The sequence below is a fragment of the Protopterus annectens genome, chromosome 6.part0 (genome assembly GCF_019279795.1).
Source record: "Protopterus annectens isolate FY-2018-M chromosome 6.part0, PAN1.0, whole genome shotgun sequence".
NCBI lineage: Eukaryota > Metazoa > Chordata > Ceratodontiformes > Protopteridae > Protopterus > Protopterus annectens.
Window position 1 is genome coordinate 1398084872 of NC_056737.1, and position 16624 is coordinate 1398101495.

Here is a 16624-nt window from a genome sequence, read left to right on the forward strand (position 1 = left end):
ACCAAATTCACTAGGTAAAGCCTTTGCCTGATATTCATTCTACATGTTCTCCACAGAAGACATATTTCCTTCATTTATCAAACCCTCCCATTGCATCACAACTACATAATTGTTCCCAAACTTTATTCCTTGCAAAAACACGTTATTCACTGAAAAATACACCCCCGCACATAATTGTCATCATGTCACCGAAACCCGTACTTTTATCTTTATTCAGAGTCATTCCCATTTTCTTTAAATATCCATTCAGATAATCCAACACTTCCCTCATATTTTGTCTTTAGCAACTATAACTGTATTGTCTGAGTATGTCAAAACTTCTGGAATCACCACTACATTTTGCATCACATATCTAGCATCTTTCATTTTATAAGCTACTTCACTCACTATCACATTAATTACCAATGCAAACAATATTCTACTCCTGGAACACCCTGTCTTATACCACACTTCATGCCTGTTTCTTTGCTCAGCCACCCATTCACTAACACTCTCACTCTATTATTTTGTTATGCTGACATACACAGTTTCCTAATTCTGTTACCTATTCCATATTTCTTCATAACATCCCACAAAGCATCATGCCCTACTGTATCAAGTGCTTTGCTAATATTACCTACCGTAAGTTTCGCATCCTCTCTTTTTTATAATATCATCTTCAGTTTCTCTCACAACCAATAAAAATTCTTGACATCCCTTCCCTTTTATGCCTTGTATACATTCTTTCATAATATCTGTCATCCTTCCTTTCATTTCCTCTGTATTATTCTCATAAAAATGTTATAATGTATGTTATTTAGTGTGACGGGTCTCCATTTTTTAATTTTATTCTTCTTATCCTTCTTCCACATTAATTTTAATACCTCACTACACAACTATTCATAAGCAAACCCTTCCTTCAACCATTCAGTCAGTACATTTACAAAATATTATTTTTACCAATCCATTAATTTATTGCACATTCCATACCCTATACCATCTGGGCATGATACTGAATCAACATTTTCTTTCCTAACTACTTCATCCAATTCACCAGTAGTTATTTCTTTTTCAAATTCTTCATTCTGGATTTTTTTTTTACTTTCCATTTTCTCTTATTTCCCATCTTTTAACGCTTATACATATACATGTTGTGTTACAATATTCATAATTTGTTCTTGTATTATTTTAAACACTCCTTTTGCATGTTTCCTTTTCTTCATTATATTAATATCTTCCTTTGCTATTTTATCCAGGTATGCAGATACATCTTTTCTTCTCCCTTGTATGTCGTATCTCTGCCTAAACAGTAATGCTTTATTTTTTATCGATTTCTTTTATATATTTCCTTTTCCATATCAAAATAATCTATTACATTACTCTCTAAGTTCTCTAATCTATTTATATCCATTCCCTAATACTTCACTTTCATCTTACTTTCTTACATGATCCTACCATTGAAAAAAGACACTTTTTATACTTCTTTTTAAATTCATAGTTCAATCTACCATTAAGACCATTTTTATAGAATTCCTTCATGGTTATATGATCCTTCCCTAACTGCGATATTTCCCACTGTCCAATTTCATCCCATAATTTCTCATTTATTTTTGTATTCCCTTTTCTTTTTAAATGTACTCTCTTTCTTCCATCACCTTCATCCATATTGATAAATGATCTGAAAAACCCATCATAAATATATCACCATCTGCTAACACCAAGCCTTCCTATAATACAAAATAATCAATTTCAGATCCAAGTGCTTCTTCTATAAGTTCATTGACGTTTGCTCCACACAGCTAATTTAGCACATTTCATCACTTCCATTATTTTTTGTTTCTTTCAATGTCTGTTCTTCCTCTTAAAGCACAATTTAAGTCCCATGCAGTTCTAATGTTCATGTTAACCACCCACCACATAGTTTAATATTTGATGAAGCAGATTCTCTCTGTACTTGCTATAATGCTATCATTTTATAAGCATGCTCTCTCCACCTCACATCCATAACAGTTAAACTTCCCATCCTTACCAGAATTACATCTAGTATTTCCACTTTTTTTACAACACAACCACTCTAGGCCAACTTTCACTTCCTAAGTTCCATATCATATTTCTACTCCACAATACATTTTCATTTCCTTATTTTTAATCTTTCCTAAATTGTATATTTTCTCCTTGGTTTATGTACAAATAATCTTTGATCCTCAGAATCATATTTTTCACTGGCAACAACTTAAAAATATTAGTGTCAATCCTATCTCCTGACCTCCCTTCCTGCATGCTCCCTCTCTCTCTTTTCATTCCACCTCCATATCTTTTTCTTCTTCTACAACTTTTCTTCTCCAAGTTCACCCTCATTCCCAGTGTCTTGTTGTCCTTCTCATGTATGTTTCTTCCCTTTCCCCTTCTTTTTTATTATTTATTGTTTGTCCTTGACAATCCATTCAAAAGCATCCGTTGTTTTTTACACAACCTGCATTCAGGCACACAGTTTCTTGTTGTATGTCCTTTCTCCCCACACTGGTTACATTGTACCTTGTCACAAACATTAATTAAATAAGAAAACACCCCACAACAAAGAAAAAGAAAAGAAAAGAAAAAAAAAACATGATTTAGGCTGTCCAGTATAATTAATGTCTTTCTATGACCAGCCACAAAAATAGCACTTGGCAAGTGTTCAGCGTGTATTTTTTTTTTTTTTTTTACATTTCAAAGCGGCTTGTAACCTCTACCCTCCTTTCCATAGGTTTCTTTCATCTCAAAATTTACAATGTTATCAACAGTTTCACATAAGTTCTACAATCATTTTAACATCCTCTTCTTCCAGTTCTTCAGTTCTAAAATGCAAAGTAACATTTTTAACATTTAAGTTGTTATGAGAAAACAAATAATTGTTCCATGAATAAATGTCCTTCTTTTGTTACACAGTTCTATAAATTACATCATCAGTCCATCAGTTTCAAGTTAAGTCACAAAATGTCTCTGTCTTTATGTGTATAAAAGACAGAATTTCCTGAGCATTAAAACTCAAAATAGTCGCCAAATTGTCCCATACATAATGTTTGTCTATTACGGTTTTATTTTTGTTCTTATTCTCACAGGTGGTTTTCTCTTCTTTTTAAAAACAGTTTTGCTTACAGTTTGTTACTGCTCTCCTTTTTTGCCTGTTGTCACTGCTGCTAGAAAAATCTGACACCTTTTCAGTGTGTTTCTGCTTTCCTCTTTTACTTTCTGACACTGCTGTATAAGTTTTAATTGTATTCTCGCTGCCACATCACCTGGTTCCTTCTCCACACCACATTCTTCAGCACTTCCAAAAAATGTTATTTGTCATCTCACCCCATGAAACAATGGAACTGTCAACTGGATCATCCTGCTCAATTATTTATAGCAGAACATCATCTTCAAGCTGTCCTGATTTTTCTGTTATCAGAACCACTCCAACAGATTTTCTTACTTCCGCTTACATTCAGACAGCTAAATGCTGCTCATTTGTATTATGCAGCACACAGAAATCTTTGTTTACATTCTGATGCTCCATAGCAAACATTTTTTTCTCCAACTTCTCATTTTCCACCTCCAAACTCTCCATGCTTTTTTTCTCCACCTGCATGCTGCTGCTTCCTTTAGACCTCTTCCTTGCTGCCGTACGAGCCCTCCAGTGCCATCGAGTAGCTCCAAAGAGTAACGGAAGTTCGCCAATGCCCTTGTCACATTTCCCGTAGTCAGTATGAATTTCACCTCAGGTCTCCCCTGAAAACAGACAATGGCCTAGTGGGAATAATACAGTCAAGTATAAACAAACACATAATTACAGACATTCCTCTGTTGTACACTCAGACACAACCGACTTCAGGTTATGATCCCATCTATTATAAAAGATATTACTTGTACAGCAAGCAAAATTAGGAGACACTAATATTAAAATACTACCACCTTCCTTCTTCTCTGGCATTTGGTTTTAGAATGCCTTCTAAGGATAAACAATTGCAAGAGGTAAAGGTTTCATCTCAGACACTGATGTCCCCTTTTGTCTTTCAGTCTATGTTACACTAAGCAATTTTAATATTTTTTTCTTCTTGGCAAACAGGGATCAGGGAGGGACTGGGTTAAATTTGATGCCCCAGAGAGTACTGAGGAATGGGTAATTATCCTGGGTAGTATTTTAACCAGGGGTTGACAGAAAGTAATTAAGGCATTTGCATTAACTAGAAGTTTTTATAGTGCATCTAATCTCTTTCTTTAATTTTAGATTTTCATCATTCTCAATATAAATTGAGAAATCAGTTTGTTATCCGAGCATGCTATTGTATTTATTAGTGACAGTGGCTGTTTATAAAATGATCTATGAAAATGTCATCATTTCTCAGGATCCAAACATCCACACTAAGCTACCATTTTTGGTTGCCTATGAAATTTTGTCTATCTATATTTCCATCCATATGTCTCTTTGTCTACATGTGTGTGAACAATTATCAAATTAAAACCCCTTTAAGTTTACAAATAAATACCTGAATAATACACTGGCTTCAATATTTACTTGTAAAATATTCTAACACATTTTTCATATTAAAAGCTATGCCATTTCTTGAATGAAAACAATAGATTTTATTAGAGGCATACATGTTACTCACATATATCAACAGAAAATAATTAGTTCAGTGTGCTCATTAGACCTACAAATGTACAATTAGTGAATGTCTGTTATTTTTATTTTGTGTATTTTACTGTAGACATGCTTATTTAAAAATAAATTCAAATCATCTTGGAGACTACATCTGTTTTTTTTTTCCATTCTCTCCAGGCAAAACCTCTGGATACACTAGACTTGTGTCAAATGTTAAACAATGACCTTGCAGACACAGTAAAGAAGCACCCAAGAAGATTTGCAGGGCTTGGTACTTTACCCATGCAGGACCCACAAATGGCGATATTAGAAATGCACCGCTGTGTTAAAGAACTGGGTTTTCCTGGAGTACAGATAGGTTCACATATCAATGACTGGGATCTGAATGCTCCAGAGCTTTTACCAGTTTATGAGGTAAGAATGTTTATTCAATAAACTATTGTTTGGTACTATAGGTGCATAGGTGTGTACTAGGCAAATGGCCCTGGGGCTTTTACAAGCCTAGCCCATAGAAGTGCCCTGGCATTGTGCTCCCCGTCATTAGTTCCCAGTACCTCTATCAAGTACAGCCACTGGAGTGATCCCCCAGTTGAACTTTCTATTTCCCATCCACTCACTAAGATTTCTATTGAAGAGGGCTAGTGAGGTGCTCTGCTTGACATGTATGGGAAGTCTATTCCAGAGCATGGGTAGTCTCTAGGTTATGAACCTGTCCATCCAGCATGTTCTGTTGATTGTGGTAATGAGATTGAAGTCTCTGGAGCGTGTGGTGTATTAGATTGGGATTTCTTTAGATGTAGCATTTCTAACAGAGCTGGGTCAGACATGGCTTTGTAAGTCAAGCAGAGATCACCTCTTAGTAGATGATATGAGACAGAGAATAGCTGGAGGTTTTGAGTCTGTCCATGTAGGCCATGTGTTTAAGGCCTAGGATCCTCTTCATGAGGTACTTTTGTGGCCTCTCCAGCTGTTGCAGGTGTCTAGTGAGGTACATGCCAAATGGGGCATTATACTCTATGAACTATACATATAGTTTCTGAAAAAAATAAACTATTTGAATCTCCACAGCAAACAGCAAACTATTTGTTTCTTAACAGAAGAAGACATTACAGACTTATTATGTGGGTAACTTGTTTCATTTTTTGTTTAAAAATTAAGATGCGGTTTTTACAACATGAAGTAATTGCTTTTGGTATTGCTTGTTCTTCAGCTATATGTGACACACAATGAAACTTTTTGTAAGAGTTCGAAAAGCAGATATTTCAAATGGACTCTCTATAGTTTAGACTGCAAGCAAGCCTTTTCTGGTAGACCCCATTGCGGCAAATACCTAAGAATAACTTAAAAGATAATATTCAAAAATGTTCATGAAGAAAAGGCATATGGTAGAATTAGACAGTTATAAATGAGATACATTAAGTAAAGTGGGTCAGAACATATTGTGCACCAAGTGGTATAAATCCCCACAGGAAAAGGTGACTGCCTGCATTAAAGAAACATCTGTTCTAGTACCTGAACTAGAACATTTTTTAAATATAGCATGTTTTACATAATTTCTTTCCCTTAGGATCTGGTACAGTAAATAAATAACAAGCTCTAAGAATAAATTACAGAAAAGTAGATTTATGTTTACAAGCAGAGCTAAAAACACAAGTACTTTACAACCATTTTATTAGCCTTTACTGTATTCCTGTATTCCTTGTGAGTCAGCTTTTGGGATGGATCCCCTGGCTAAGATGTCATGGTCAATACTGAGGCAGTTTCACCTATCAGTAATTCTTATTTAAAGAGGGACGTTGTCAATTTATGCCAGCAGTAGTAACACTAGTGGATTAGGACTTAGAAGCATATGTTTCTGCAAGCAGTCAGATTACAAATGATATACTAGTTGGGCTGCTCAGTTCTAAATAGAATACAAAGGGGTCAAGGAGCAAGAATAAAAAAAAACGTGGAAATAATTAGCAGTAAGAAAAACAAAAAGATGATATCTATGGTACTGATTTCAAATTAATTCTGTATGGAAATGAATACAGATAGGAAACTGACAGAACAGAAATACAAAGAAAGATCCATAGATCTGGCATAGTTTTTATCTGAACAGTTATTATTGTGCATCATTCTATATTATATTAATGAATTTGACCTTAGATTCCCTCCTTTTTTTGTCTAAAAGTTCTTCTCTTTCTTTTGGTAGAAACCTCATTGGTTTTGTGTCACATTACAATTTCTTTGTTTTTTCCTCTTTGTATTCCCAACTTCAACACCATTAAATTACTTTTTTTCTTACTTCCGCAGCAGTATGACATTTCTGTTTCTGTTTATTAACATAACCTGTTTTGTATAACAGGAATTCTCCACCCTTAGCTCAGTGCAGCAAAGTGATGTGCACTGCAGTGTGTAAACTCCTTTTTCTGTGCACAGGGTTAGTTCATAACCCTTCTTTAATCTGTGATTTTTGCTCATCTCTACATCACAATACCAGTTATAAAATGAATTTTGTTAAGAGAACAGCAAATGTGAAGTAGGAGAATATCAGAGCACAAATGCCTACTGTTTAGTGACATTATCATTTCTCTGTGATTAGCACAACCTCCCACTCAGACACACAAATATATATACACATGCAAACACACAAAGTCTCACACACAGAAACATACAAAGTCTCAAACACACACGCACACACACACACACACACACACACACACACACACACACACACAGGCTTAAATGAGTATGTCTCTATTGCTCCTGTTTTGAAATTGTTATCTAATAAAAGATGAGTATTTTAGGGGTTATTTGCTTTTCTGAAGATGAAACTATTTTAGCAGTAAGAAGGTATAAGGCTTATTTAAAGTACAATAAGCCTAGGGTATTTAACTTTTAGGCTTATAGGCTTATTTTCTTTCCAGGTATTTGTAAGTAATTTATTTGTTTTTTAATCAAAATAGTTTCTTGATAGAACATTATTGTAGTTCTATCATTTTACATGTGTTACACACATATATTATAAACATGTGTAAATGGTGTTTTGATTTTAAAGTAGTGTGGGATAATTGAGTAAGATAAATTCTAAGCTCACTAAGTATAAAGTCTTCTTGATACAATATGGTTTTTAAGAAGTTTTTATAAATGGTTTTTATAAGTGTTTATTTAACATTGTAAATTAGAATATTGTTTGTTGAAATTTTTAAATCAGTTATTAAAGGATGGTGCTTAAGATGGTTTTTATAACATGAGATATATATATACATATTCTTTTTAACTGAATAGGTCTTTGCACAACTGAATGTAATTAATCAATTAAGAATTTAGTATATAAATTACGCTAGCTGGCTTGTAAATGTTGTCTGATGAAGGTGAGACACTGAGCTCACCGAAAGCTTAGTTTGTACTTTGCTTACGCTATTGTTGGTGAATAAATCGGCTTTGGGAGTGTTCAACTGCTTAGTACTTTGTAATTTTCTTTATTTGCTCAGGTTCTGCGGACTCTATTTGGATTTTTTTACTTGCAAAGTACTACTACTTTTTTAAGATTTACTTTTAAAATTTCTGTCCATGTGATTGATTTTTTTGGATGTTTGTATTACCAGATCCCCTAATAGGATTGAGACATTGCTCCATAGGAAACCTTGTAAAATGAATAACATGTTGTATGCCTGTAGTATGCATCTGAGGTACTTAAAACAGAATGTAATGAAGAGTCAGTTTTTTAGAAGTGCTATGTTGCATACTAGAGACAGTGATATGTATGCATCTTTTTATCTTTTAACTGATGAGTTTTTCGTGAGAGAGGATATTCTGAGTCTGGTATATTTCGGGCATAAGAGGAGGTTGTCTTGTAGGCAGACCAGAGCAAGACCATACTTGTTAGGTAACGATGATGCCATCCAGAACAAGGATATAGGTGCTGGATGGCTGAGCATGTGTTTGACATATTCTAATAATGTTCACTATGTATGTGATATTAGGAAGCACTGGTGGATGCTTACCTCTGATGAAAAATGTAAGGAATTTCTTGGTGAGGAACCAGGCTTTTCTTTTAAGAATAATACCTCAGTTAGAAGGATGCTTTGTTATAAGCCCCTGACTGGTCATAAGAGTAAGGAAAGGGAAGTAATTAAATAAGGGAAGGATGTTAGATATGGAAGGTACTTTTCTGTGTAAGGCGTGCAATGTATGTGAGTATATTACACAAGACAGTAGTTTTGTGCATCCAGACACTGGACATCTGTTTGAGTTTAAATTTTATTCCGACTGTAGTACTAAGTGTGAAGATTGGGTGAAGATAGGTGAAGGCTGCTAGCCTAGCCAGGTAGAATTTTGTAGATAATTCTGTCATCTGTAAATATGAATGTAAACCACAGGCTTGTTGTTTTAAATGGTAAAAATAGTGTTACATGTGCAACTGAAAAAAATGTAACAACAGTGCACTCTACTGACCAAGTAAAGCATGTTGTGACCCTTTGATGTTAAAACTCGGAGTCAGCAAGTCTAGAGTGAGGCATCCTGCCTGTTGTTTTAAGGCCAGAGTTAATGGCCAGAATTTGCATGCATAAATGTGCTTTATTGCTCTGGTTTCTGCCCAGAGGTGAAGAATGTAAATGTAGTTTCTGTTAGCCTGGGAACCCAGGAAAGTGTGAAGAATGTTGTGATTTGAACCAGGAATGTGATTTTAAAAACAGAGAGAATCAGAGAGCATTAAACATTTTTGTCCTGACCACTCAACTCACCAGCACTGTCTTGCTCTATATGTAAGTTTATCTTAGACTTGTGTTTTCTCTTAGAAATAGCTAGAAACTAGAAAGATTAGACTAAGTGTTTTTCTGTGATGTCAGAACTGTACTATTGAATTATTTTAAGTATTTCTCTGAGATTTAACTCTTGACTAGCACTGTGTAGTAAAAAGTATTGTCTTGTGTTTTTATTATTTATTATTAAATATTTTAAACCCTTCCAACTGTGGTGTTTTTGTAGAGATAATTTAAACTCTTTAGAGTACTTACATGCCTTTGGTAAAATTGTACAAAGCCACCCCAATAGCTTTAGCCCTGGGCTATACTACCAATTGGATAATAATATTGCACAGTAATAATTGGACAACCTTTTAAGGGCCTTTGAGTAGCTGATAAATATAAGTTGGTGGTGGCAGCTGGCACTACCATATAGTCTGGGGAAAGGAGCACAGCTGGAGAACCTGTGCCAACCTTCCCCAGGAGTGTCTGTGTGGTTTTATAAACTCTTCTCAAAGTGTGTGTGTGTGTGTGTGTGCGTGTGTGTGTGTGTGTGTGTGTGTGTGTGTGTGTGTGTGTGTGTGTGTGTGTGTGTGTGTGTGTGTGTGTGTGTGTGTGTGTGTGTGTGTGTGTGTGTGTGTGTGTGTGTGTGTGTGTGTGTGTGTGTGTGTGTGTGTGTGTGTGTGTGTGTGTGTGTGTGTGTGTGTGTGTGTGTGTGTGTGTGTGTGTGTGTCAGCTACTTGGGCAGGGACACGAAGCACTGGTTGGACAGAGAGGGTGCTGGAGGTTTTAGCTTGCCCACTAGGCTGAGATCTGGACCCTATAGCTGTGCCAGTGGGGAGTATTATTGGGGACCTGGAGAGCAAGGGAGCAACCAGCCCTGGACTGACTGTGATCTCTGTGTGCTCTTAAGAGAAATTGCACTTTACTGTGTGTATTTGTTATCCTTTTCTCCTATATGAGATGCCCCTCACTGGTGTTAGTGGTGAGGATTGAGGCTCCTTGATTGCTGGGCCAGGGCACGGGCTTCACACTAAGGACACTGTTTACCTAGTGGTCTGTGAGATATGTCAGAGTTACTATGTCGGTAAGACTAATCGACATCTCAGAGATCGCATTAGGGAGCATTTATACAACATTAATAAAGGTGATATTAGGAATGCGGTGGGTAAGCATTTATTATTTTTATTATTATTTGACATTTGTTTACCGGGGTGGTCTGACTGGGCAGTACCATACAAATACAGTATAATCCAATACAACAAAGATTACATTAGAAATACTATACAAAAAATAAGTTGAAAGAACTAACTGCTATAAGATGTTGTAATATATTAATACACAAACAGTTCTATACATTTAAATCATTACAGATCATAATAGTCACTCTCATCATACATGATGTAGAAATAGCAGCCAGAAAGTTAGTGATGTAGACATACAGCGAGAGAAAGCTAAGAAGGATGGAAGCAATAAAAGCCTGAGCAGTGGCTTAAGGATACGGTATAGAAGCAGAGAAGGAGATAGAAGAGCTTTATGATCTTGCAGTCTGTGAGGGATTGAAATGTGAGAGAAGAGGAAGATCTGAACATTAGGCAGGCTTTATGCAGGAGCAGAGCCATGTATTTTTGAGATGATTTTTTTAAAGAGGTTTTGAAATGGGTTTGGCCAGGATTAAACCTGGTAGCTAGAGGTAGTGAATTCCAACGTATAGAGACAGAGTATGAATACAGAGAGTGACCAAGTATTCTTGTGGGTTTTGAGATAGCCAAGAGATTTTTGTCTTCTGATCGTACGGATCGATTTGGTGTGTAAGGTGCGACTAGAATGGCTAGTGCACAGAAGGCAGTAGGTTTGAAAATAAGGTTGTGCAAGGTGGACAGCTGAATAAAGGCAAGTTGGTTGGGTAGTTCAAGCCAGTTTAATTCTAGGTGTGGTTTACAGTGTTGGTGTGATATTTAGAGTTTGTGGCAAACTTTGCAAATTTGTTGTAGCACTGTTCCAACTTGCATAGGGTAGAATTTTATAAGTTAGTTAAGATAGGGGCGCCATACAGAAGACAGGGAAGTAAAAATGTTTTTGCAAGGGTAGTTTTCGATGCTGCAGTAAAAAAATGTTTGTTTCTGTATAAGAGTCCCAGTTTTGATGAGTTTTTTTTATATTTTGCTGTATATGGGGGGGGTCAAATGAAAGTTTATTGTCAATGATAACACCTAGAAGTTTGATTTCCTACACTATTTCTTTGGCAGTGTTGTCAGATGCAAGGATGTTGAAATGATCAATGACAAGGGTGGTGTTTTTGGGATGAAAGAGTACTAGTTTTGTCTTCTTTGGATTAAGAAAGAGTTGGGCATTTCTTAGCCAGGATTCAACTGCTGTAAAGGACTGTTGAGTTTTTGAGAGTAGTTCTGGTAGTGATTGAGCAGTGCAGATTATGGTGGCATCATCAGCATATTGAATCAGGGTCCCAGGGTGAGAGGCAGTGTGAAGGTTGTTGGTGAAAATGTTGAAGAGTAGGGGTCCTAGGATGGAGCCTTGGGGGACTCAGTAGGGTTGTGGAGAAAGGGTGAGAGGTTGTTGGACCATTTCATTGCTTGTTTATGATCCTTGAGGTAGCTCTGAAACCATTTTACTGTGTTATGTGAGAAGCCTAAGTTAGACAGTGTGTTCAAAAGTAATGGGTGAGACATTGTGTCAAAGGCCTTAGAGAGATCAAGGAATACTGAGGCTGTATAGTATCCTGCATCTCTGGCCTTGTTCACGGTGTCTGTAAAAGATAATAGGGCTGTAGCTGTGCTGTGGCTAGGCCGAAAGCCATGTTGGGTTTTGGTTAAAAGATTGTTTTGCAATAGATATTGCATTACCTGCTGATGAATACCTCTCTCGAGAATTTTGGATATGGGTGACAAGATGGATATAGAATGGAAATTGGAGGATCAAAAGAGTTGCCTCCTTTGTGGATGGGGTGATGTGAGGTTGTTTCCATATGGTAGGTACTTCTGATTCGGATAAAGAACTGTTTATAACATTTATAGTATGTTGCTAATATGGGTTGTACACATGAATTTAAGTGTTTGGTCCTTGAATTATATTAGTCAACTGCTAGAGGGAGCAAGATAAGGACCCACATAGAAGGGATAGAGATGAAATGGATCATGTTACTACAAGAAACTAGAGGTAAGAGATTGAATGAGTCCCTTTAAGACCAGCTCTTCAAGCTAGGTGGGAACTATGGAGATGTTTCCTTGTTTGTCAAGGACCACATGTCATCTAGAATGATACACAGAGACCCACAAACTGAGCTCCTAGAAATTTAGTTTACCATGGATAAGACAATCTACCAGCTTCGTGCATGCTACAGAACTCCCTTCATATATCCAGTGATCATTTTAAACTCCTGGAAGTTTAAGAAGAAATTCCTATGAGCAATAACTCCATAATTTTAGGTGATTTCAACTGCCCAGCCATAGACTTCAGATTTCATCAAAAATCTGATGTTTGAATATGAAATTGCTTGAATGTTCTGTTTTTACAAATCTGTTTTGTCTTGAGGAAGAGTTTTCATTACTAGAGCCAAATGCGACTGGAAATTGAAATAAAAAAACAACCCCACAGGGTGGTTAACTGATATAAATGAACTTTATAACAAGAGAAAAAAGGTAAGGTGAGAACTCTCTGAATGTGGATAGTATATAAAATATTACCAAGAGAATGAAAATAACTCTAAGGACCAGTAAAGCAACCCATGAATAAAGATTAGCTTCTCAAGCAAAGGATGTCTACAAATCCTTATTTAGCTATGTCAGAAAACTAAAGAACAATACTCAGCATTACTCTGAACTTCTCCTTAAAGGAACTCCCCGCTCTGACCAAAATGACATCACAAAGATGCTAGCAAATGAGTTCTCTTTAAACTTATGCCACAAAACAGCACTCTCAGCACTTTTCACCCCAGAATCACATATCCCCCAATTTTTAGTAAAAAGCACGTTGTTGAAGTATTATCTAAAACCACAAGCATGTCCCCCACAGATCCTGATAATATACCTGGGGGTTTGTTAAACGGACTCTGGATGAACCTCTCCTTAAATTGATTAACCTACGCTTGGCCATAGGTTATGCATCCAGATCCTGGTGCTCTGCTGTGATGATGCTTCAACACAAGGCTGGCCCTACCACTGACCTTAGGAATTACAGACATGTTAGCCTTATGAGTCTGATCTGTAAAACTATGGAATGTACCATAACTACTTTCATTAATTATGATATTAACAATCTCATTAAGCTTGACCCCCAATAATTTGGCTTCATCTGTGGGAGATCATGCTTGTTATACCTTGTTAATTTCTTTGTGCAAGTTACACAAACTGTTGGAAGTGGTCATGCTGTTTACACAGAGTACTTTGATCTGGCCAAAGCATTCAGTACTACACCAAATGCCAGAATTATAAGGAAACCATCATCCCTAAACATAGATCCTTACTTGCTAAGATGGATAATCAGTTGGCTGAAAGAACCCACACAGCTTGTATGGCAAGTGCCTCTTCAGATAGTGCTAAGGTAACCAGTAGAGTTTCCTGGGGGTCTGTACAGAGTCCTCTGCTGTTTCCATCTACTTCTGGTCTATCATCTACTGGTCTCAAAAATGATAATTAGACTCCTGGTAAACCAAATTTGCAGATGATGGCAAATTAGGTGTAATTGCTGAAACCCCTAAAAATATGTGGATCTGTTCAGAAAGAGCATACCTTAGTTAATGTCTGGTATGTGGAAAATAGTTTTAAGTTAAACATTAAAAGTATAGTATTGTTTCTTTCAGAAAACAAAAGTTACCCGCAATGTGTAGTGAACATACCACACCCTTATAAAACAAAAAGGTAGACAGGGACCTGGGGGTTTGAACTGAAAGTTCCCTCTCCTTTAATCATCATGTGGCAACTGTTATCAGGAAATTTCTACATACCACAACCAGCCAATGTTATTTCATTTAGATCCAGGCATGTTATTGTCCCACTATATTCACACAGATTAGACCCATTATAGAGTATGCTGCTCCATTCGGTATGTTGTCACATGACATTGCAACCAACTTAAAAATCCCCAGAGGTTCCTAACAAAAAAAAAACTCTGGTCATTGGAGCCTTAATTATCAGGCGACCTGAAAGCCCTGTCCCTGTACTCTGGGTCTTATAGACTCTTGAGGGGGGAAGTGTGCCTCACTTATCGCACCATTAGAAATCCAGTGGGCCCTGACTGCCTTTATTTCAGTAAATCAAGCAGTCAGGTTAACACTAGAACCCGATACCTGTACCTTCATCAGCCCTGGTATATTTTCCTTTGGAATAAGTGAGAAAAGGAGGGTCCTACAATGAGGAACAGTCTGGCAAACGTTTTATGAGATTTTCAGGAGGTGTTGTATCAGAAGTCATCTTGCTTTCTTATACAGACATCTTATGAGGCATTTTCTGACTCCATGCAGGCATAAATGAGGGGTGGGAGTCATACAGTGAGCGACATCCTGGCAAAAGTCTTTTGAACATTATGGAGTAGTTTTATCACAAATAATTTTGCCTGTCTTTTATTTGCAATGCGGTTCTGGGATTTTTTCCTGCACTGTGGTCACCATACCTCTCAACCTCTTAGTATAAGAAATTCAGACACAGCCTGCTATAACGGGGAGGGGGGGTGCAAAGGCCAAAAAACAGGGACAGATTTCAAATATTGCTCTTATAAACTTAAGTTGAATCAACAGGATTTGTCTTAGCATGCACTTTTCTGAAAGTTATGAAGTCTGAAACTCAGATGTCTGTCATTATTTAGTGACTTCAGTCCTCTGATCATCTCAGTGATTTACGTGATGAAAACCATAGATTTTATGAGAAATAGGCCAAAATATGAGGCAAAAATCTAGACAGTCTGAGAAAATCTGGGCAACTGAGAGGTATGGTGGTCTTAAAAGTGGGTAGTGAGGGTCCTACAAAAGGAAGTAGTCATGTCCTAGGGAAAAATTCAGCAAAGAGTCCAGTAAGTTAATTCCTTCAGCCACAACTGGTCTTGTGTTACTTTCACTTACATTATCATGTACATTTTGTCTTTGTCACAGTCAATGACTTTATTTACATTTTGAGTTCATCATTTTGCACATGTGATCTTTTACAGTGTCTTTTTAATAATTTATAGATACAGCCTATCTTAAGTCTTTCATACATTATGGTATGTATATTAGGTCATTTTTATATACTCTGGCAAAATGATTACTTTCTTGCATTTTACACATTTTGACTCAGTAGAACACTGTCCTTTGGTGATTATGTCTACAGTATATGCAGATTGACTTGATACTTTGTCTCATATTTGTAGCATTGTTACTCATTTCTTTAGAATAACATGCTTTTTGGGGGTTCCATTTTTTGGCTTTTGTAAACTCTTTGTCACTGTACAGAAATTTTTGTCTTACAACATTTTATCTTTGGCTGCTCTTTGACATTTTAATAATCTGGCTAAGACAGTATTCTTTTCTAACATTATATCTAGTTATAATGACATTTTTTCTTAACTTTTATTGAATAAATGTCAAGAAATGTGTATTTCTGGGTTCTTAGGCAGTGTATGAGAAATCACAGATTTTTCAAATGCTTTTGTTCTGCATTTCTGAACTTAACATTTATGTGGTGGCTAAAATGCTTACATAACATTTCTTGCACATCTGCCAATGTATCTCTTGCATCTTATATGCCTTGCTTTGTTTTCATTGATGGTCAGTAACAATACTTTAATCTAGTATACGTAACTATTTTTGATGTAGTTACACAGTTATAAAACCTTGACATCCAGTTTTCCATAGTGGCATTAAGTAATCTGTCACAGTCATGGTCAAAAATAGGGAAGGTTGGTATTTATATTCCTCATAGTATTTTTCTATCATTGGAGACTGGCTGCTTATTTTTTCTGTACTCTGTGACTAATATAATATACATTGTACTCATTGGGTTACTCTACCTTGGTTTTTTACTAATTCCTTTAAATAAAACTGCACTTTACTATACTTTTGTAGTTTTGCTTGTTCTTCAGCATATTTGGCTTCAGACTTCATGAGCAAAGAAACAAATTGCAATACAGTAATAAAATAGACTTTGCACCAATATTTAAAATAATTAAATTCTTTTGACCTTTTCACCATATTCATATTCTCTTGATACCTTATTACTAGCTTTTTGATATCATGATTATAAGATTATTCTTCACTATGACGAGGTTACCATTACTGCTGGAATTAATGTCACAACAA

General features: G+C 36.2%; 1 protein-coding gene across 1 annotated transcript in view; it reads left to right on the top strand.

Annotated features, from left to right (window-relative positions):
• ACMSD (aminocarboxymuconate semialdehyde decarboxylase) overlaps positions 1-16624 on the top strand; it is a 576894-nt gene that overhangs the window by 294048 nt on the left and 266222 nt on the right. The window contains exon 6 of the mRNA XM_044073661.1: positions 4784-5020. Within this exon, the coding sequence (XP_043929596.1) occupies positions 4784-5020 (237 nt within the window). The remainder of the gene's footprint in view (positions 1-4783; positions 5021-16624) is intronic.